The 22,414-nt window shown below is 42.8% G+C and overlaps 2 protein-coding genes across 3 annotated transcripts in view; one reads left to right on the top strand and one right to left on the bottom strand.

Annotated features, from left to right (window-relative positions):
- Positions 1-7,652, bottom strand: part of ARID4A (AT-rich interaction domain 4A) — a 64,925-nt gene extending 57,273 nt beyond the window's left edge. For both annotated transcript variants that reach the window (XM_063440248.1, XM_063440249.1), the window contains exons 1-3: positions 7,563-7,652; positions 5,465-5,521; positions 2,541-2,651 (exon numbers count right to left, since the gene is read on the bottom strand). In XM_063440248.1, the coding sequence (XP_063296318.1) occupies positions 2,541-2,651; positions 5,465-5,470 (117 nt within the window). In that variant the 5' untranslated portion in view covers positions 5,471-5,521; positions 7,563-7,652. The remainder of the gene's footprint in view (positions 1-2,540; positions 2,652-5,464; positions 5,522-7,562) is intronic.
- A 343-nt stretch (positions 7,653-7,995) lies between these two features.
- Positions 7,996-16,858, top strand: LOC134582788 (THAP domain-containing protein 1-like). The gene is made up of 3 exons (XM_063439439.1): positions 7,996-8,245; positions 10,996-11,081; positions 15,154-16,858. The coding sequence occupies exons 1-3, from the start codon at positions 8,030-8,032 to the stop codon at positions 15,710-15,712; spliced, it is 861 nt and encodes a 286-aa protein (XP_063295509.1). The 5' UTR covers positions 7,996-8,029; the 3' UTR covers positions 15,713-16,858.
- Positions 16,859-22,414: the final 5,556 nt, after the last annotated feature.

Here is a 22,414-nt window from a genome sequence, read left to right as displayed (position 1 = left end):
ACAAGGAGCGTGTAAAACAAAAATGACTTGAAAAAAATTTAAAACACACTAACAGGCATCGAAAGACTGGTCTGCAAACTACCAGCAGTGGTGTTTTAGGAAAAGACAAGTGTCATCGAATTTACCATAGTTTAATTAAGAAATAATTTGAGTATTACTGCTATACCAGTCAAAAACAGGTGAAGGTTCCTTTCCTTCCAAATGTGCATAATAATGTTAAGCAACAGTTTCTATAAAATGGTACCAGTACTCATGGTGCATTTTTTTGGAAAAGGAAATCCTAAGTGACACATTCACTTAAATGTTAGAGCCTGGACCAAGGGGGAGAAAGAGAAATTTACCTAACTCTCCCCCTAGCGTGCCCCCTACCTTCCAGTTCCTATAAGAGGCGACCACGTACAGAGGTTCATGGAAGATATCCATTGTGCAAAAATATACTTCCTCTCTCTGGCCTTCACTGGAAAGCCTGTCCTTATCCCATAAACTCCCGGCGTTCAGCAGCAGTAGAAAGGCAGATTGTGGAACCATTTGTAAGTAATGGGTATTTTCATGCACTGACTGACTATCTGCCTCTCATTGGGGAAATGAATTAAATGTATTAATTAAATGAGGAAGATACATTTACTTGTGCAAGCCTCTCTTACGTTGCATTGTTTTCTTTAATAGGAAACAGTGAGTCAGTAGGTAGGTGTATGCATGCATGCTGCATAGAACGCTACTATATATAAACCCTATGGGACAGGTTTTGGTTTTCCATTCACCCCTATATATAGGGTTATTCACTGAATTCGGAAACTTTCCAGAACAGCTTTTTGGCCTGAATTTGACATTCAGATGGCAATTCACTACAATCTGCAGTTTAATGAATAATGAGGATGAGCCTATTTTACAGGTGTGAAGAGATCACAAGTAAATCACAGTGAAATCAGTCCAAATTTGCCCTGTCTCATTAAATGTCCCCTTACATCTTCACATAAGCAATTACCATTAAACTATTATAACTTATTAGAAAGTTGGTTATGTTTTAGAACAAGTTTCTAGATTTTAGTCTAAGATTTTACTCCAACCAAAAAAAACGTTTTACTGTTTTTTTTTTACGGTTAGAATCAAACTTGCTGCTGCTGTGCCCTCCCCCCAAATCTAAAAAAAAGTAGAACCCCACCTGAAATCCAGCGCCGGGCCAAATTCTCACTTTACACCAACCTCCTGTGACTTCACTCCCCCGCACTGCAGTGGGAGGGAAGTCATGGCGGCAGTACGAAGCGAAAGCTTATTGCGGAATGAAAGAAAGTACCCCACCACCAAGTCAAATCCATCACCAACATGCTACATGTGTTTTTGCATTATCAGATTTGTGGACTTACAAACCTGGCACCGTCGTCTGATATCTGTGTGTGTAGCTTTTCAAACCGAAACATTGCACATACAGATGGCTTGCACCATAACCACTTCAAATCACTGATGTGGTCAGAGAGCTTACAGTAAGTCGTAAAGTAGCAAGTTTGGTTAGAAGGATCACAATACTGGGCATATATAGTCTAGAGGGCCAATTTAAGCAGAAAACGCACTTTGCCTTATAGCAGCAATGGTTTGCCAAACTGATTGCCACTAAAGATGGCCCACCAGGATTGTCAGTCAAGCAGTTCACTTTGTTATTGGTTGCCTAGATTCATTTTGCCACTATATATGCATATAAGGCTTTCTCTCCATGTGTGTGCCATATGTGGTTCACTAAACAGTGAACTGAGCTCCCCATATATTTTTCAACCTGCAAAGCCCTAAACTGGCTTGCCATTGAATCAACCCCATTTAAACTCTATCTATGCGTACAAAGCCCTCCATGACTCTGTGCCTTCCTACATCCCTGCCCTTATACAGTTACCATCTATAAGGCCTTATATTGCTCTTACTCTGACCAAAACCCCTAGAATGTACTACCATGGGACTGCACCATCTTCAAAATACCCACATGTCTATCCACTAATGCAAACAAGCACCACAACAGCCACAATCTGATCAAAACATTCATTCTGGTACACACCATATTATTTGGTTGATACTATATCAAACAGTAACACACCATATTATATGGAGTGTACCAGAATGAATGTTTTGATCAGATTGTGGCTGTTGTGGTGTTCCACACAGCTTGATATGACTAATGGGCATAGACAGGTATATCTACTTTTTATAGGTAGAACATTTATGTTTTGAACTTCCTGTCACCAGGTTTATACTTGACGGTATAGGACATAGATATACTTTTAGATATACTTTTCTATGCCCTTTAGTCATATCAAGCTGTGTGGAATAGGCTGTACTATATCAAACAGTAACAAGCCTAGTGAATATTGGTGGAAGGTTTAAGAGGAACAAGCGAGACACTAAACGAATTCATTCTAGATTGATGCAAAATACTCCATGTACAAAAAAACAGGCCCTGCGCTCAAACTCCCACTACTCTTGGGCGGCAGCAACGACCACAGTGCACATCAGCTCCAATACATACAGTAAAAAATTTTTTAAAAAACGATATGTACCTTGACTTTCACCAGCCGCTTCACGGTCTTGATCTTTGCCTCACAGAAGGCTCCCCGGTACTTGGCGCTCACATCGGTTCCCACTGTTAGGTAGGCAGGCTCATCCGCTGCCTAAAGAGACAATCAGGAGACCGTTAATAGCACAGCAAGAGAAAGCTAAAGAGATAACTACAAATATTCTGCCTGCATTGTTTGATTATATATTATATATACACATACACACTTTTCTTTGTATATTTAACCAATCTATGCAAGTAGCAAATTGTGCACCCATACCAACATAATATTTTGGAAGAATAAAGAAGGTGGGGAGACGTTAGTGACTGGTCATAATACAAACATATGACGACTGGGATAGGGAGATAGGAGTGGGTGTCAGCTGTACTGCTATCAGGTCTATCAGGTCGTAGCTCAGCACACAGGAAGATATACAGTGTAATAACTAGGAATAGGAAGCCCTCTATCACAAAATGATGAGCTTAACAATGTGCTGTATGACATTAACTTAAACAGCAAGCATGGCAAAATCCAGTAGATCACCTCAACGCTGGCACTGCGGAATTATTAACATTGGGACTCAGGTAGATGGTAATATGCAGTCACAAACAGCAACCACGAAGGAATTTAGATTCAGATAGTGAGCAGAGTTTGCAGTGCATTAATACACGTTCCCAGTCTTTACATTTTGGACGAATTTAAATACTGGAAAGTGTTCAGATACTCACAGTAAAGATCACTTTACTCAAACAAGTTTTAAAGTCTAAAAAGGTTAAAAGAACCAACGTGGGGATCAGTACAGACCCATACCTTCAAACTTAGCAATGCACAGTGCAGATAGAACGATAGAGCGATCTTTGGGGACACGTCTCGTTTATTGGTGCACTGCTCCCTCACGACACAGACAGGGATATTCACTGAAGTGAGTGAATTTAAAGTGAATTTCAAATTTAAGGCCAGAGTCGATGAACTGAGAGCTTAGCTTAATGTAGAGAATTTTTCTGGTTCAGCAATTTGGGCCTTAAATTTCAAATTCACTGTGAATTCTCAATTTAGTGATAAACGAGGTTGAGCATAAAAATGTCAGTACTTTTTTTGCTTATGAATTTTCTCAAGTACATGCTGTGTACCATTATATATCTAATTGCAGTTTTTTTTTTTTATAATTACGGTAAGGAGTAGGTTTAAAGGAATTTAAGGGTCCCAACTAGGATTGTCCAATCTGCCTGATTTGACAGGAATTACACTGCCTGGTAGCAACTGCTATGTTTGGCTGCTTGTTCTCAGATCAGATATTTTTTCCCCTTAAATAATATGCCTGGATAAGAGCCGGAAAGACTGTCTCTGAAGAAGCATACAGCCGCAGTTATCAGCCGCGCTGCCGCTGTCAAAAGGAATTTCAAATTTTAGACCAAAGTAGCCGAATCAGATGCACAGCTGGCATTCAGCTAGTTCGACCTTAAATCTGAAATTCACTTTGTCTTGTTGGTAATCCCTCACAGTGTAACACGGGATCGGACATATGATCTGACTTACACGAACATACATATGTGGTCTACAAGGCAGATTTCCAGATAAGAGGAAGCAGAAACAAACCAAAATAAACAAAGTGATGTAGCAGCATGTCGCACGAACATATGTAACGTACAAAGCGTGCACTATATAATAAGAACCCTCGTATCGGAGTCACATTGAGATTGTATATGTTTAACCATGATGCTTTTCCCAAACAGATTAGTATGTATGCCCTTATTAAACCATTCAGGTCATGTACCAAACACATGCACTGATCATGGAGTAACAAAGAGGCTGTTTATTTCCTAACAAAACCAAGCAGAGGATGTTAATAAAGAAAGAATGGCCCAACTAGCACAAAAAAAAAAAAAACAACAACACACATCCGTGCTATTACAGAACCGTATTATACTCAATGTACAGCCACAGCTCATTTTAACCTACTCGAGAGAATAAAATTAAAAAAAAAAAAGTTTTGCAGTCTAGAAGATTTTTAGCAGCTAAACCTTTACTTATCGGTCCTTACACTCATTATGCTACGCACAATATTTTAACACATTTAAGTCGCCTTCTATACCATTTCCTAAAGACTGAAGTAATGAAATATGTTGTAAATTAAAAACATACAAATTGAGGAGTCAAGTAGGACTAGGAGGAAGCGAACAGGAAGGCAATAAATCTGCAAACACGTCATTAAAGCTGCCTTAAAAAATGACTGGGCCCTTTAAAACACAACTATATACGTTTTTCATGCCTATAGATAGGAGGTTATTGTGACACATCTTAACCTAACAGTGCACGGGTACAGATAGAATTTAGTGTAAGAATGGCACAAACACAATAATTCTGCAAATGCGGTTATCAAAGTGTGTTATGTTATACTAGATAGGTTTTTCAGAATTTAGCAATTTTCTAACCCGGTGTATACCACACTTACAAATGCATGAGTGAAAATTCTAAATAAATAGTGGCCATTGTTAGATTTGAGAAGTAAAGTACTTGAAATGAAACTGACCAAAACAAAATGCAAAGCTTTGACATTTAATCACATGTTGTAAGATAATGCACTGACGAATTAGGTGGAAACTGTCCTAGCTCGAAAACCCATTATAAAAAGAATACATGTGCAGGTTTATATGAATGACACACCAATACGCTGGGACGTGACAAACACTGATTGCGTTAAAAAGAGAAAAGACTAGTCAAGTTTTCTTGCTTGTGACAAAAAACAAACAAACAGAGAAGACTTGTGTGTGTCAGAGATACAAACATGAATACGTTTTACAAGCAAAGCACCCCAGCCGATAATACACAGACATCTGCAGTGTAACACGGCACAATGCTACGATTAGCTTACCAAAATGGACACAATAAGGAAAAAGTTCAAAAGCATCTCGTATTAAAACACTTACCTTCATCGTCGAAGGTTATTTGAGGGATTCCAGCGCGGAGATTTGTCTTCACAGCAACTAGATTCACTGAAGGCAGGAAAAAAACAAAATATATAGAAATAAGGATCGGAGCAGAACTGCAGCCCACACTGAATGACATATCAATACGGAATTATTTTAGTACATATCTCTGCCCCAACAGATAAACATCATCAATGTATCGCCTGCCAGACTGGCTAATTCAGACGGCATTGCATTACTCTGCGTGCAGTCATTTAAAAGAATAAAAGCACAATATAAAGACACAGATCAGTATGGAGTTAGGGAGTCACTGCTTATACTGTTCTATGATGGATAACCTCTAGCACTCCCACCATTGTTGACAGGCAGGGTGAATTCTTGGGAAATGTAATGTGCAGTTCAAATTTTAGGCCAAAATAGTCAAACTGGGAAAAATATCCAGCTATGTTTTCAGTTTGTCTCTTTTGACCTACATTCTGAAACTCACTTTGAATTCATGACAATTGTGATGCTCAGTCAGCAAAAGCTGGAGGTGCAGTCAGACCATGAGGAGAGAGTCAGCTAACACCCAGCACTACAAGGCAGCCATGGAATGGGGGGGGGGGGGGGGGGAGTCAGCTAACACCAAGCACTACAAGGCAGCCATGGGATGGGGAGTCAGCTAACACCCAGCACTACAAGGCAGCCATGGGATGGGATGGAGTCAGCTAACACCCAGCACTACAAGGCAGCCATGGGATGGGATGGAGTCAGCTAACACCCAGCACTACAAGGCAGCCATGGGATGGGGGGAGTCAGCTAACACCCAGCACTACAAGGCTGCCATGGGATGGGATGGGGGGAGTCAGCTAACACCCAGCACTACAAGGCTGCCATGGGATAGGGGGGAGAGGGGGAGTCAGTTAACACCCAGCACTACAAGGCAGCCATGGGATGGGATGAGTCAGCTAACACCCAGCACTACAAGGCAGCCATGGAATGGGGTCAGCTAACAGAGCACTACAAGGCTACATGGGGTGGGGGGGGGGGGGGGTAGTCAGCTAACACACAGCACTACAAGGCAGCCATGGGGGCCTGAGAGCCCCAGTAACAAGCCATGTGGATGCTGGAAGAGGGGCCCCCGGCCTTGTAGTATTGGGGTGACTTGCTGTAGGGCCCAGGCAGGGAGGATGTCATAATGCTGGGCTGAGCAGCCAGGAAGGGACAGGCAGACACAGCTCCTGCTTGGACAGCCCCATCCAGGCAGGCGGTATGTCACGTCGCCATTGCTGTCCTCTGTATGTCTCCATGTCAGACCGGGGCAAAGCTCCATCCATCCTCCATGCACTGCAGAGCTCCCTCCATGCACTGCAGAGCTCCCAGAGCTCCCTCCATCCACTGCAGGGCTCCCTCCATCTTCTGCAGGGCCCCCAGAGCTCCCTCCATCCACTGCAAGGCTCCCAGCGCTCCCTCCATCCACTGCAAGGCTCCCAGCGCTCCCTCCATCCACTGCAAGGCCCCCAGAGCTCCCTCCATCCACTGCAGGGCCCCCAGAGCTCCCTCCATCCACTGCAGCTCCCCCAGAGCTCCCTCCATCCACTGCAAGGCTCACAGAGCTCCCTCCATCCACAGAGCTCCCTCGATCCAGTCAGAACTCTCTCCATGCACACACAGAGCTCCCTCCAGTCACAGAGCTCCCTCGATCCAGTCAGAGCTCTCTCCATGCAGACACAGAGCTCCATGCAGTCACAGAGCTCCAGTCAGTCACAGAGCTCCCTCCATCCACTGCAAGGCTCACAGAGCTCCCTCCATCCACAGAGCTCCCTCGATCCAGTCAGAGCTCTCTCCAGTCAGTCACAGAGCTCCATGCAGTCACAGAGCTCCCTCCCCCCGATACTCGCTGTGTGTGTGGTGTTAGTTGATGAGCAGCCCGGGCTGAGTCCGTCCAGTAGCCCCCCCCGGTCCCTGCCCCCCTGTCCCCGGGGCCCCCTTCAGAGAGCGCTGCCCGGGCCTGCAGCCCGCTGTGAGGAGCTCGGAGAGCCGCGGCCCCCTGACACCGAGCTGCCAAGCCCGCCCCCCGCGCACAGCCCGGCCGCGATCCGGTAAAAGTTTCACTCACACAGAGCTCCAACTCCCAGCAGCACGGAACTGCGAGCGATCAACGAAATAACAAGCTGTTGAGCAGAACCAATCCTTCTCGGACGCCGATTGGCCCGTCGTCATGCCATGGAGCGAATCTGCCGCAGCCTATTGGCGGAGGAGAACCGCTCGCTGATTGGCCGCGCTCTGCTCGATTCTGATTGGTCAGACCGGATGCAGGTAAGACGGACGCGGCACGCGATTGGTCCGATTCCGCTGTCACTGTCAATTGGGCAACCCGGGGTGAAGGCAGCCCTTGGCTGCGAGCGATTAGACGCAGGAGATCCGGATGGAGGACGCGAGCCGCTGATTGGCTGGACGGCGGTCCCGCCTCCGCCACCTGATTGGTCGCTCTGTTTCCTGGAAACGGAACTAAAGCCGAGTTTAGAGCGAACTGAAAGTGCTGCGCAGGGGGCGGGGCCCGGCGCGCGCTCCGCGACTGTGCGCATGCGCTCGCCAAAAGCTCCAGCGCCATTTTGTGGAGGATATTTACCATTTTATGACCGGGGGAGGCGAGAAACGTCACCGGCCCAGGCCTTCTGTGTCAGCGGGGCGGGAGGCGCTCCGTCCGCCGCCCATAATCCCCCATCTCGGCCCCTCGGAGCGATCCCAATACGGCCGGACTCCGGCTCTCCGCTGCAGCAGCCATTTTGGCGAAGTCAGGTGCGTGAAGCTCAGTGACTGGCGGTCTCCGGGCAAATGGCGGCGGCGGGTGTAACGCTGTGCGCGGGGCCTGCTCGGGCTGGGAGCTCCGCGGCCTGGCGGGAAGCGATGGCGGGGCTCGCGGTGACCGAGGGCGGTTCAAGGTCGGGCGGAGAGGCGGGGGCGCTGCCGGCTGCGGAATCTATTTCCTGCGATAACGACATCCACAGTCCCGGACTCGGTCTGCAGGGGATACAGCGCCATCTTGGTGAATTACTGGGTCCCTGCAGCCTGTCTGACAGACACAGAGACAGCACCTCGCAGGCAGACACAGAGACAGCACCTCGCAGGCAGACACAGAGACAGCACCTCGCAGGCAGACACAGAGACAGCACCTCGCAGGCAGACACAGAGACAGCACCTCGCAGGCAGACACAGAGACAGCACCTCGCAGGCAGACACAGAGACAGCACCTCGCAGGCAGACACAGAGACAGCACCTCGCAGGCAGACACAGAGACAGCACCTCGCAGGCAGACACAGAGACAGCACCTCGCAGGCAGACACAGAGACAGCACCTCGCAGGCAGACACAGAGACAGCACCTCGCAGGCAGACACAGAGACAGCACCTCGCAGGCAGACACAGAGACAGCACCTCGCAGGCAGACACAGAGACAGCACCTCGCAGGCAGACACAGAGACAGCACCTCGCAGGCAGACACAGAGACAGCACCTCGCAGGCAGAACAATATAACAACTCTATAACACAAAGACAGCCACACAAAACGGCAACACAGAGCTCAGAGACCGCAACTCTGTATAACAGCCACACAAAATAATAACAATGTATAACAGCAACTCTGTATAACAGAGCTCAGAGACACAAAACAATAACTCTGTATAACAGCAACACAAAACATATAACGGCTACACCGAGCTCAGAGACCGCAACACAAAACAAGAACTCTAGAATGGCAACACAGAGTTCAGAGACAGCAACGCTGTATAACAGCAACACAAAACAAGAACTCTGTATAATGGCAGCACAGAGCTCAGGCAGAAACACAGAGCTCAGAGACAGCGACACAAAACAAGATAATAACTCTTTATAACAGCAACTCTGTATAACGGCAGCACAGAGAGCTCAGAGACAACAACTCTGTATAACAGCGACACAAAACAAGAACTCTGTATAATGGCAGCACAGAGCTTAGGCAGAAACACAGAGCTCAGAGACAGCGACACAAAACAATAACTCTGTATAACGGCAGCACAGTGACACAACTATAACTCTGTAAAGCTGCAACACAGAGCTCAGAGATCACAACTCTGTATAGCGGCAACACATAGCTCAGAGACAGTGACACAAAGCAATAACTTTGTATAACAGAAACTCTGTATAACAGCAGCTCAGAGTACGCAGCACAGAGCTCAGACAACGAGACAAAACAATAACATCAACATAGAGGCAGTGACACAAAACTTTGTATAATGGCAACACGGAGCTCAGCGACCGCAACTCTGTATAAGGGCAGAACGGAGCTCCCTGACAGGAATATTCGCCTCAGAAGCCGCAATACATTATAGCAAAACAGGAGAACTCAAAGCTTCCTGACCAGGACTATTCCCTTCAGAGTGAACGAAACAGCGCTCCCGGACATTATAACTAAACCCGGAAAACTCTGAGCTCCCTGATGGGGATATTCACCTCACAGACCGCAACCCATATTATAACTGGAGATGGGTAGAAAACAATCTCCACGCCAGCCATGTGTGGGGGTTTTCTGGTTTGTTAAAGCACCATTATAGTCACCCAGACCACTTCAGCTCAATGAAGTGGTCTGGATGCCAGGTCCCCCAGGTTTTAACCCTTCAGATGTAAACATAGCAGTTTCATAGAAACTATGTTTACATTCCAGGGTTAATCAAGCCTCTAGTGGCTGTCTTCCTGACAGCCGCTTCTGCGATGCTAAATGCGAAAATCGCATCAATCGTGCAGAACGTCCATAGGAAAGCATTGAGATGCTTTCCTATGGGTGTTTTTAATGTGCGCTGCTCTGGCCCCGCATGCGCCTTCTGCTCCACTCGGGAGCTGACATCAGAGTGAGAGGAGAGGTCACCAGCGCCGAGGGAGCCCGGCGCTGGATTAAAGTAGCAGAAGGGGGGGACGGGACCTAAGGGTTACATAGTGTCAGGAAAACAAGTTTTGTTTTCCTGACACTATAGTGATCCTTTAATAACTAACTTTTAAAATTTGAAATTCAATTTGAACTCACAATAATTAACACTTTAATGAATACGCCCTCTAATACACCTATACACAAACATATATATTCCACGTTTAATGCTTTCTAATGACACTAAGCTTCCTTAGCAATGTTATGGGCGGAAGAAAATAAAGTAGTAAGTAATAAACTGGGAATTATGATTTGACGAGTAAAATGCGTAGGTGAACATAGTGATCTCCACCTCCTTATCTAATTGTGCAAAACGTTTGTATTCTTCTTAATAGCTTTTCGCATTTCCTGGACTGTAAAGTCTATATACAGGGTTATTCACTCATGTCAGAATTCAAGGTGAACTTCAAATTTTAAGGTTAAAAAAAACCTATATATATATAATATAAAAAATGTTCTCCCCCATCTTCTAGTAACGTATAGGTTGTAGTAGTGCAGCAGCATTTGGGGCTGGCTATTTGAGAACTTCATGACGCATGGGTCTAGTTATTTGGATTACTACAATGTTTGTGTTTTTCTCCTCTTACCCTCTAGGTTTATCTAAAGAAAACCATGACTGTGTGTGCAGCATCTGGTTGCAAGAACCGTTTGTCCAAAGGATGCGGGAAACATTTTTTCAGGTAGTTGTGATTCTTGGTCTATTATCAAGGACATAGCATGAAGAATGGTGTTTATAAATGCCTTTACGAATGTATTTATGAAGGACTTTATTTCCAATTTGTTACTTGTGTTACAAGTGACCTGATCGTCAACTTTCAATTTTAGGCCAGTTTGCTTTTCTATAAGCAGCTAAGTTACATCAAAATCCACAGATACATTAAGGTTATAATACATAATACATTGTGTGGTTAAAGCAGGGTTTGACAAATCCCATGTCGACACGTGTCAAACCCTGCTTTAACCACACAATGTATTATACCCTAAATGTATCTGTGGATTTTGATGTAACTTAGCCGCTTATAGAAAAGCCCCCAAGGCAGGTGTCAGTGTGGAATAGAGCCAGGTGGCGGGGAGCTGCAATTTTCTTGCTCTGCTCCTTCGCATCCTCTTGTGATGCCGGAAGCCAGAATATGACGTCACTCCAGCATCGCTAAACTGTGTGAGGGAGCAGAGCAGGAAGATTACAGCAGCCACATGGGTTTTAACCCCTTCAGCGCTGAGGGGGTATCCCAAGAGCCTAACGTGTATTGTTTTTCCTGGCACTATGGACCCCTTTAATTTTGTTGACGAACCATTTTAAATTGCATTTTAGTCAAAAGATTAAAGGGACAAGAGACAGACCAGGGCTTGGGAGAGACTAGTAGAGAGGCTAGGAGGACATAGAGGCACAGAGGATCTGGGGAAGGGGCAAAAGAGACAGAGTTTTTTTTTTTTTGTTTAAACACATTAGACTAAAATCTACTTGAGATTTAGTTGACTGAAACTAAAACAATTCAAATTACTAAAATACGACTAAACTAAAATGGCTTTTTAGTCAAAAGACTTACTAAAACTACCGTATATACTCGAGTACAAGTCGAGTTTTTCAGCAAATTATTTGTGCTGAAAAACCCCAACTCGACTTATACTCGAGTCACTGTCTGTATTATGGCAATTTACATTGCCATAATACAGACAATGGGGCTGTGTAGGACGGGGCTGGCAGAGAGCGCTTACCTTTCCTGCAGCTCCTGTCAGCTCCCTTCTCCTCCGCGCCAGTCCGGTCAGCTCCCACTGTAAGTCTCGCGAGAGCCGCGGGGTCATAGCGCGGCTCTTGCGACACTTACACTGTGAGCTGGCAGAGGGAGCTGACCGGACTGGCGCGGAGGAGAAGGGAGCTGACAGGATCTGCAGGAAAGGTAAGCGCTCCCTGCCATGAGAGCCCCCCTCCCTGCCATGTATCAAGCAGGGAGGGGGGGACGAAAAAAAATAAAATAAATATATATATATATATATATATATATATATATATATATATATATATCTATATCTATAATAATATTTAAATAATAATAAAATAAAAAATATTAATATAACAAAAAAAGTTATTAAAATAATAATAATAAAAATGCCCACCCCCCACCAAGGCTCTGCAACACATGCACTCATACACACACACACACTGTAAATACATATTCAATTAATATAATTTTTTGGGGATCTAATTTCATTTAGAAATTTACCAGTAGCTGCTGCATTTCCCACCCTTATACTCGAGTCAATACGTTTTCCCAGTTTTTTGGGGTAAAATTAGGGGCCTCGGCTTATATTCGGGTCGGCTTATACTCGAGTATATACGGTAAATTGAAATTTGCCACCAAAATGAACACTGCACCAGAGGTGTTACTAGCTTTCGTGATTCTGGTGACTATAGTGTCCCTTTAAGAATTGTATTTTTGTCTTTAAAAATAAAGCTTAAATAAACCTTGGCTCTGCTGATGCATTAATTTCATTGCCATAAATTTTTAGTCACAGAACGTTCTGTGAGCCACCTTCCCAATTTTTTGCTTTTACTCATACATTGTGATTATCAAACCTAAAGTAACACTTTCTAATGAGAAAAACACTTTTCTCACAGTTGAACATTTTGCTACAGCCTGATCCCCCTCTGAACTAATCCGTTCTGATTACTTTGTCTATTTCTATGCTTTTCATAGAGGAAAACTCGGGACACATGGTGTGTGTTAACTGCAATATGCCAATTGGTAAAGCACAATTCAATTGCACACACCTGCTGTTGACATACTTTGCTGGCACAAGACCTCAAATAGATTATTAAGCCTGTTTGTGTTAGAAGCTCCTAGTGGCTGTCTGATAGCCACAAGTAGGCATCGGCCGGAATTGAGAGACCTTGTCACAGTTGTACTTTAGTGCATGTATGAGAGTACAACAATGAGATCTGTGGGGGGACACTAGGGGTGCTAATATAATTTCTTATGTGGAAGGTGCTTCTTTCCCATATACACCTCTAGTAACAGCTGTGGAAACTGACAGACGTTGGGCAGGTTACCTCTATCTTTTTGTCAACCTCTGACCATGAGCCAATATAATCTTATAACATTCTTTGATTGCATTTTACGTTTCAACACTGTCAATATGAATATTTTATAGTAACAGAACAGTTTTATAATACAGACCAAACTGAAACAAGTTGTAAAATTTAAATATATGCTCCAAGACTTCCCAGCCGTGCAGCTACATATGGGATAAACCCACACCAGCCATGAAAGGTATGAAGCATTCTGCTTATCTGTTATTTCCGTGGCCTGAGCAGAGTTTACTGCTAAAGCTGCAAATCCTGTGAATTTACAGCAAATACAGTAACTTCAGATTTGAGTATTTTTTTAACAGTATAGGTTTTAATGCTTAAAGGGACACTATAGTCACCAGAACAACTACAGCTCATTACCTTTAGGCTTTTTACTGTAAACACTGTCTTTTCAGAGAAAATGCAGTGTTTACATTACAGCCTAGTGATAACTCCACAGGCCACTCCTCAGATGGCTGTTAGAGATCCTTCCTGGGTCATGGCTGCCTAAAATGCATCCAAACATTCAGTATCTCCTCCCTCTACATCCATACACTGAACTTTCCTCGTAGAGATTCATTGATTCAATTCATCTCTATGAGGAAATGCTGATTGGCCAGGGCTGTGTTTGAATCATGCTGGCTCTGCCCCTGATCTGCCTCCTTGTCAGTCTCAGCCAATCCTATGGGGAAGCACTGTGATTTGGCTCAGAACAACACTTCTGATGATGTCAGCATACAGCTTGCAGGTCTGAGGCAGACATGGGCAGGGCCTGCAGCTTCAGGTTTGAATACATGTAAGATTTTACTATATTTAGAGTGGCAAGATGGGGCTAGGGGACTAGATGGTGGCTTTAACACTGTAGGATAAAAAAATATGTTTGTGTTCCTGGCCCTATAGTGCTCCTTTAAACTCAACTGCAGCCTGGGGTTTTAGTTTTAAATGTACAACTAAAATATACACACATCAAAAAGGATCCTCAACACTTGGAGTGTTAACACATTACTAAGTTTGTAATTCATGGACATACCGTTACCTTATATTGGTAGGTCCAGATTGTGACAACTCCCTCCCCAGTACCTCTGGTTTCCCTGTTGTGAAGAAGCTATGTGTGGATTGTGAAATGCCGCTAGCCTTGCAAACTATAGTGCCAACAGAGAACTTAAAACAACTGTTACTTATTCATAAAGATAGAATCTGTTTGAAAATATTATGCTCTGCTTTTTAGAAAAAGGCAAAGCCTCAACTGATTTGAGCTGTCTTGTTTTGCAATTTGCACATACAAATATACACTCTCACTGGGGGCAGAGGGTGGCATGATAACTTTTCTTCCAGTGCTGCCACTAATGATTGCCCATGAAGCGAAGCAGAGAAAGCTGCTACAATGACACCTAACGAAAGTGCTCTTTTATAGCATGGGAATCTGATCTTCTTTTGTTTTTGTTATGGTGTGTTTTTTTTTTTTTTTTTTTGTTTTTTTGATGGCAGGAAGGGAAATTATTGGTGCTGGTGTCAATTTCTGTGTCAGATTAGCACAGTGATTATTACCCTTCCTTCCTGCATTCATGGACTTTCTCTCTCAGAAAGGGTTTTTTCCCTCTTTCTAAAAACTTTCTAGTACTAATTTCTATATTATTTTTTTTCTATTTTTTTTTTATTATTATTTTTTTTTAAATCTTTGGTAGGTTTCCCCTCAAGAATCCTGAAAAGCTTGCAAAATGGATTGCAGCAGTTCGCCGGGAAAAGTGGACTCCTACAATTTACAGCAGGCTTTGCAGCGATCATTTTACAGAACAGGATTACATGCTACGCCCAGGAGCATCAAGCCCTTACCTGCGTACAGATGCAGTGCCATCTATTTTTCCTGGTTTATCTCCACCTTTGAAAAAAAACAAGAAAATGAAAACTGAGAGAGCATTTAACATTGATCCATTGCCTGCAGTCGCTGATCCCATCATTCCAGAACCATCCATTCCAGAACAAAAGCTGGTGGACCAGAAGGTGGCATCTGCTGACCATACGTACTCTGCAGTGTCTAATGATAAAGAAAACGATGCCCCTCCTGCAATTGTAAATACTGCAACCATTAAAATGAGGAAAAAAATTAAAAGGTTACAAAAACAAGTACTTAGACAAAGGAATAAAATAAGAAGCATGAAGTTACTATTAACAGAACTGAAAAGACATCTTGCTAATAATGTGCAGCCCATATATTATCTGATCACTTCAGCAGATGATGACTAGGTGTGTCTAGAAGCCCGTCAGTCTCGAAGCACTAGTCAAGTATTGGCATAGCATATTTTTGCTATCATTTTACTTGTTTCTGAAAGTCTAAACTTTGCAAGTAACTATTGTTTACCTCATGCAGTGTCTCTTCAGACATGCTGCGCCCTTGTGGTTGCTAATCGGAGCAGTCCCTGCCCCAATTAAATGATACGTGGTCTGCTTTTTGTTGAGTTATCACCTGTTTGAGACACTAGCAGGCTGTGTTATTAAACTTGGCATAAGATGATCACTAACTTTGGAAGATCAGCATGCTGCAGTTTGCCTGTCTAGGTCTCTAGAGTGTACCTGACAGGTCTAACACTGACTCGTGTTATTTAGACTTGTCAAACTTGAAAGTCTGTAGGCTATCTAGAGCCCTCTAATGGAGGACTTATGGGAAGAATGCATTCTTCCTTTCTTAACAAAGCAGAGCTGGTTGGTTTTTTATTTTAATTTTTTTTCCTCTATGTAAGACAGTCGACTTGTTTGTGTTTTTTTTTTGTTTTTTTGCCACTTTTTTGTTAACTCTTTTTTTCTTTTGTCTGTAATGGTTTCCGAAACATCTTTATATTTCTTGCATGGCATGTACGCCAGTTTGTACCAGCTATGTGGAATCCTTGGGCAATGCTAACTTTATATGTAATTAGAAAGTCATTTGGACTTTCATTTTTATAACATTCTCTTGGACTTTATATGTATTTTTAGTAAAACTGGCATACATTCACACATTTACTGCCACGGCTAAAATATTCAAAAGCTAACGCTGCAAACCTTCCTTTCTAGGCAGATAGAGGAACTAATATTTATACTTCTGCTCTTATAATGGGGGTATATTTTGAGATTGGAATTGGCTGATGAAATTTTGTATATATCATTGGAGTGAGTGATGAAGGGTTTTTTTTTTTCTCCCTTGAAAATTGCAACTGTGTAAACTTCTAGGTCTCTGGAATGTCAAGGAATATTTTCTCTAATGCTAATTGTATTACAGGTTTAATGCTCAATCTGTAGGAGCAGTGTGTATCCAGGGGATTTAATAAAACAAATAATATTTTCATTGTATTCTACAGCCTGCCTCATTGTAATGCTAAAGTATTTTCTGGCAAATAAATATCTTTTGAAATGTAATTGTCAAATTGTCGATCCGGTCTTTGTCTTGTCTCCATCGTTTCTGTTACTTGCTGCAAAACCACTTACTTTGTTTATAAACTTTATTATATTGGATACAGCTGTAGTTCCTGGCAAAGTTGAATTCTTTTGGTTTTAGATTAACGGCAATGTGTTGTCTCTTGTACTAAGTCCTGATGGGGGGTGTGTTTTGAGGTATTAGAGTCACTCCTAAAGCATATTTGTAAATGTTATGGTGCAGAGTATCCATTATCCTGCTGAGTGCAGCAGTGTGAAAGTGCCACAGCTATGAACTTCTCTCCTGGCCTGAAGGAGCAGTTCTTGTGTCCTTTTTCACTTTGTGAAATATATGTGCATGTTAAACAAACCTGCCTCTTCATCCCAAATAAAGCCTCAACTGCAGCTCTATGAATTCAGCATGGAAATTATCCACTCTTTGAGCTGTTCAGCTCAGCCTATGTTAAGAGTGAGGCTCGTCTACATGTTCCATAAATGTCTGCTGTTTAACTTTTTATTTTTTTGTAGACTATTAAACTAGTGGTGTTACTACTGTAGATCAGTCTTGCCCTTGTAACAGTGTCATTGCTCCTAGTTAAAGCTCTTCATTTTTACTGTTGTGTTCTGTTTGTTGTTCCTATCTTTTGTCTACTACATGGGAGAGAGGGTACATTCTAAAGTCCTTTGGCATGAATACCAAGCTGGAGAGTACAAATATGGCTTTAATGGAAGAGGAAAATGTATTTTGGGAACAGGAATTCTGCATGTATGCTCACACATTTTAAATGAAGGTAAATACATTTTAATTAGTTTAGTTAATATAAGATGTTTTGTATTGGAGAATCTGTGCATACACTGTTATGCTCACATAAGTAAATTCACCAGTTCAGTGCATCGCATTGTCGTCTAAGTTGTCTTTTGTCAGAAGTACAGTTTATCTGACTAGTGTCAGTGCAGGTGTTGCTTCAAAGAGAACTTAAAGGTGGCGTCCTATTGCCATTTAGGAGATAAATCTTTGTTTATGCAGCCCTAGTCACACCTCCCTGCATGTGACTTACACAGCCTTCCTAAACCGTTCCTGTAAAGAGATCTCATGTTTAACCCCTTAAGGACCAAACTTCTGGAATAAAAGGGAATTATGACATGTCACACATGTCATGTGTCCTTAAGGGGTTAAAATTCCTTTATTAAATAGTCTGTTTAATCTATAATTATCTCCTGTTCTGATAATGGCCTTCTTGACCTAGCAAGATCCTCCTGTGTGTGATTTAAAGGGACACTATAGGCACCCAGACCACTTCAGCTCATTGAAGTGATATGGTTGCAATGTCCCTGTCCCCTAAACCCTGCAACTGTAATTATTGCAGTCTTTTGAAAAACTGCAATAATTACCTTGCAGGGTTAAGACTGTCCCTAGTTTATGTCAATGAGACAGCCACTAGAGGCACTTCCTGGAGGTTGCCTGACACTGGACATCCTCACGGTCTGCATGAGGACGTCCAGCGTCAAGCAAGGCCCCTTGGGTAAAACAAATAAAATGTTTTCATTTGTGTTGCGTCAGTCAGGGCCAGAGGAGGTATGAAGCTAAAGTGATTTAACTCCTAATGGCAGAGAAATGTGCAGTGAGACTGCATGGGCATGATCTATACACCAAAACTACTGCATCGTTAAGCTAAAGATGTTTTGATGCCTACAGCATCCCTTTAAGGCAGTTACTGATACAAAACCTTTCTAGGGCAAATGTCTGGGGAAAGGTCTGACACCCCAAAAAAAAAAATATTCCTGCTGGTGGTTCAGCATTTATCTCTGCTCCAGTATACATAAACCTCATTGTATTAAGTATTCCCTCAGTCAAATGACAATTTGTTTAATCTCGTAATGTACACAATGTGCCAAAAATGAATTTAGTGTTTCCTAGGGATGAGTGACTGAATATTGGCAATACAGCTACTGTCCTGTGATGCTTTGATTATTAAAGCCTTGAGTGTACTGGCATAATGTATTCTACAATTGCTGGTGGGCCAAATCCTGGGCAAATCTGTTCCTTGACAAGTGATTATGGTTAAACTGTATAATGCAACAAGCTACAGTGGTTATGGTGCTTAGTGTGATATTTTATTTACGTTTTTTTTTTTTTTGCCCTTATCTTTAAGGATCTCTGATATTGGTACCTGGAAACAGATTGAGCATATGTTCTGTGACTTGCTGAACAGTTTTTGGTTTGGAGCTGTGTTTTGGCTTGAATTTTAAACTGTGATTTAACTGATAGTGACAGTGCTAAGGTACAAATTGCTTCTGATGTCTTATTGGTGCAATTTATTACACCTTCCCATTTATCCATGTTGTGGAATTACCAATGTTCCCTTTCTTCTCGTTCCCAAGAGAGGGATGCATGTATTGTGGTCGCTATAGTAACTCCCTAACTGATGCTGCTAGCTTTGGCTAGAGAGTATAGGAACAAGTGACTCATGTCACTCCATTCAGACACGGACAATACAACCAGCATGTTAGAGTCACACTGGTGTTTTTTCCTGCTTGGGGAAGCATCCCATAGCAGATCAAGTAAATTAAGACTTCTGGGGGAGCGAAAGCAAACCGGAACTAAGTGCAATAGAAATGTAACATCAACCTCTGTAAGGACAATGGAGCATGGAACCCGGTGTTAAGGTAACGACCTGACAGATTCCCTTTAAAGAGACACTAAACACCACAGTCATTACAGTGAGATATAGTTATCTTCATGCATAGATGCTGTCCCTGTAATCTGACAGATATAAGTATTGTGGTTTCTGAGAAAATAGCAATGTTTGTTTGTCAGTCAGTGTGCCTCTAGTGCCTGTCAAGCAGATGGCCACTAGAGGTACTAATGTCTAAAAAGTGTAATTAGTGAAGACTCCCCATAGAATAGTATTCGTAATATTCCGGCTCTCAGTGCTATTCTGAGGAGAAGCTTTGGCTTGGCCCAGGATCATACCAGTGCCACTGTCATTAGTCTAATACTGTCCTTACCTTTTGTGTCACTATACCCCACTCCCTCTAACATGTAAACTCACTGAGCAGGGCCTCAATCCCTCTGTTACTGTGTCACTATACCCCACTCCCTCTAACATGTAAACTCACTGAGCGGGGCCCTCAATCCCTCTGTTACTGTCACTATACCCCACTCCCTCTAACATGTAAACTCACTGAGCGGGGCCCTCAATCCCTCTGTTACTGTGTCACTATACCCCACTCCCTCTAGCATGTAAACTCACTGAGCAGGGCCCTCAATCCCTCTGTTACTGTGTCACTATACCCCACTCCCTCTAACATGTAAACTCACTGAGCAGGGCCTCAATCCCTCTGTTACTGTGTCACTATACCCCACTCCCTCTAGCATGTAAACTCACGGAGCAGGGCCATCGACCCCTCTGTTCCTGTGTGTCCAACTTGTCTGGTTACAACTAAATGTCTGTTCGTCCACCCACTGTAAAGTGCTGCGGAATAACGTAATAGTGATTACCACAGTAGAAGGCAGAGGTGATGTCTGCTGCGAGTTGGAAAATGAATTTAACTTAATTTTACTTTGTAAGGGGTTGGGCAATATCCAGCATTCTAAGTGCATGTTTCTTTAATCCCAAGGTGACATCTTGTACATGTTTGTACCTGGGTCAGTGGGAAATTAGAAAATGTCTTAAAGCTCTGGCTCGGTGCATGCAGTTCTCTTGGCATATGAAGCTTTTTGTTTATTACATCAATATCCTGCTTTGTTTTGGGGGAGGAGCGATGAAATATTCTAGCTGACTAATAACTAATTAAGTTGTCTGCATCTGCTCATTCTTCTTAATTCGAGTTGTGGTTCAGGAAAGCTTAGCATAATAAAGTACAAGGCTTGTTTACATTGTGAATACTTCTAATACCAAAGAGAAATGTTTCCCTGTAAGGCCCACGTGTGTACAAGCCATTCCTGAGCTTTTGTTTTAAACTGACATCACTGAGGCGGTTGGTATGTAGTCTGGCCAGCAGAAATTTACAGCTCAATCTGCTCCAGGTCATATCACGCCTTCAAGGAATGAATTGGAAACTCTTGCAGCAATTAAGCTGCTATAAAAGGCTATCCCACAGCACAGTCACACAGACCTGTACCTACCAGAATAACGAGTGGGAGAAAGACCAAGCCTTTAAATTCAAGGCTAATTATCCAATTTACTCATGTTGTGAGATATATGGACAATTAATACCGTGTGAATAATCCTGACAGGTGCTCTGGATTTATTTGTTATTGTAGGATTACAAATATATTCTGAAATATCTCCAATATTACTGGGGGGGTTATTTGTGTGTTTCCATTATTCTCCCATTACTGATATGCTGAGATGGACACCAAGTGGTGATTCTCCCTCCCCCAGTTCCTTTTTTGGCATGTGATTAAAAGGGTAGTGACTACGTTTCATATAGGATCTGACCTTTTGGTAAAATGTGGAAATGGCTGCTTCTTCCACCTGGTCATTTCCCTGCATGATGCAAAACCATGCCTGTTCGATCTCATTACATATGGGGGGAGGGGGTCTGCTTTTTGCCACTTTGGAGTGTGACTCCCACTGATCTGGTGTGGATTGGCTCTTGCATGTCATGGCACTACCACAAGATTGGAATTCTAGCTCTTACAAAAATAAAATCTATCCTATTCTATAAGACCCATAACAGAAAGGGTTGCAGGTACATTCATTAACTGCTTAGCCTTTTATTTATTTTTGTTGGTATTTATTAGGTCTCCAGATGTACGCAAATTCTTCTCAGCTTGTAAAAATGAATCAAATGCCCTTTTAATCGATTTACCACTGGAGTGATATTGTGTAAATGCAGGAGTGATCGATCCGTTCGGACACAGATTAAAAGGCATTTGATTAGTTCGTAGCAGCTAAAACTGATTTTTCAACAAGTCTTCTCCTTAGTGTGTTATATTGTTACTCTAAGATATCAAAGTGAGATTAGCCAGCATGCTTAAATAGTTCAATGTAGTGAATATATTTGTGCAGTTATAACATCAAATCAGGTTTGTTTTTCCTCCTTGAATGAATACAATGCTTTTAAGTCAAACCACAGGTTTATAATGTATTAGAGGCTCAGCAGGTTCATGTGTTTATGTGTATGTGTGTACTACAAACTCCTAGAACTATGAATGTGCACTGGTAGTGCAGGTTTTACTGCAGCTGAGCGAGAATGCCTGGTAAGGGCTGTAATGTGACACTAGAAGCCTGTGGGTTTTGCTTGCATGGAGGGTGTGTCACTGGTTGTAGTGTGTGTTTAGAAACTGGTTTAGGCAGCGTGGTGCAGATAGGACATGCTTTGTGATTACAGCAGCTGTTGTGTATTATGACACTCAGAATGCTGATCCAGCCTCCTGCTTGTGCTCAGAGTAGAGATGGGAAAGCAAAGTATTAAACATGGTTATTGCAGCACGTCTTTCCTGAATGCTGACTTTAAACTAATCTCCTGACACTAAACCAACCTGTCAGCTGCTTGACTACACTTCCTAAATTCTCTGCTAGCTAAAAGCTGAAGGTCAAATGTTGAACA

This window comes from Pelobates fuscus, chromosome 13 (genome assembly GCF_036172605.1).
Source record: "Pelobates fuscus isolate aPelFus1 chromosome 13, aPelFus1.pri, whole genome shotgun sequence".
Classification (NCBI taxonomy): domain Eukaryota; kingdom Metazoa; phylum Chordata; class Amphibia; order Anura; family Pelobatidae; genus Pelobates; species Pelobates fuscus.
The sequence above is the reverse complement of the archived record's forward strand: the minus strand, read 5'-3'. Positions and strand labels throughout refer to the sequence as shown.

Coding starts and splice junctions, on each gene's coding strand:
- LOC134582788 (XM_063439439.1), top strand. CDS start 8,030: ATGCGCTCGCCAAAAGCTCCAGCGCCATTTTGTGGAGGATATTTACCA. Junction 8,246..10,995: donor AGCCATTTTGGCGAAGTCAG/GTGCGTGAAGCT, acceptor CTTACCCTCTAG/GTTTATCTAAAGAAAACCAT. Junction 11,082..15,153: donor TGCGGGAAACATTTTTTCAG/GTAGTTGTGATT, acceptor AATCTTTGGTAG/GTTTCCCCTCAAGAATCCTG.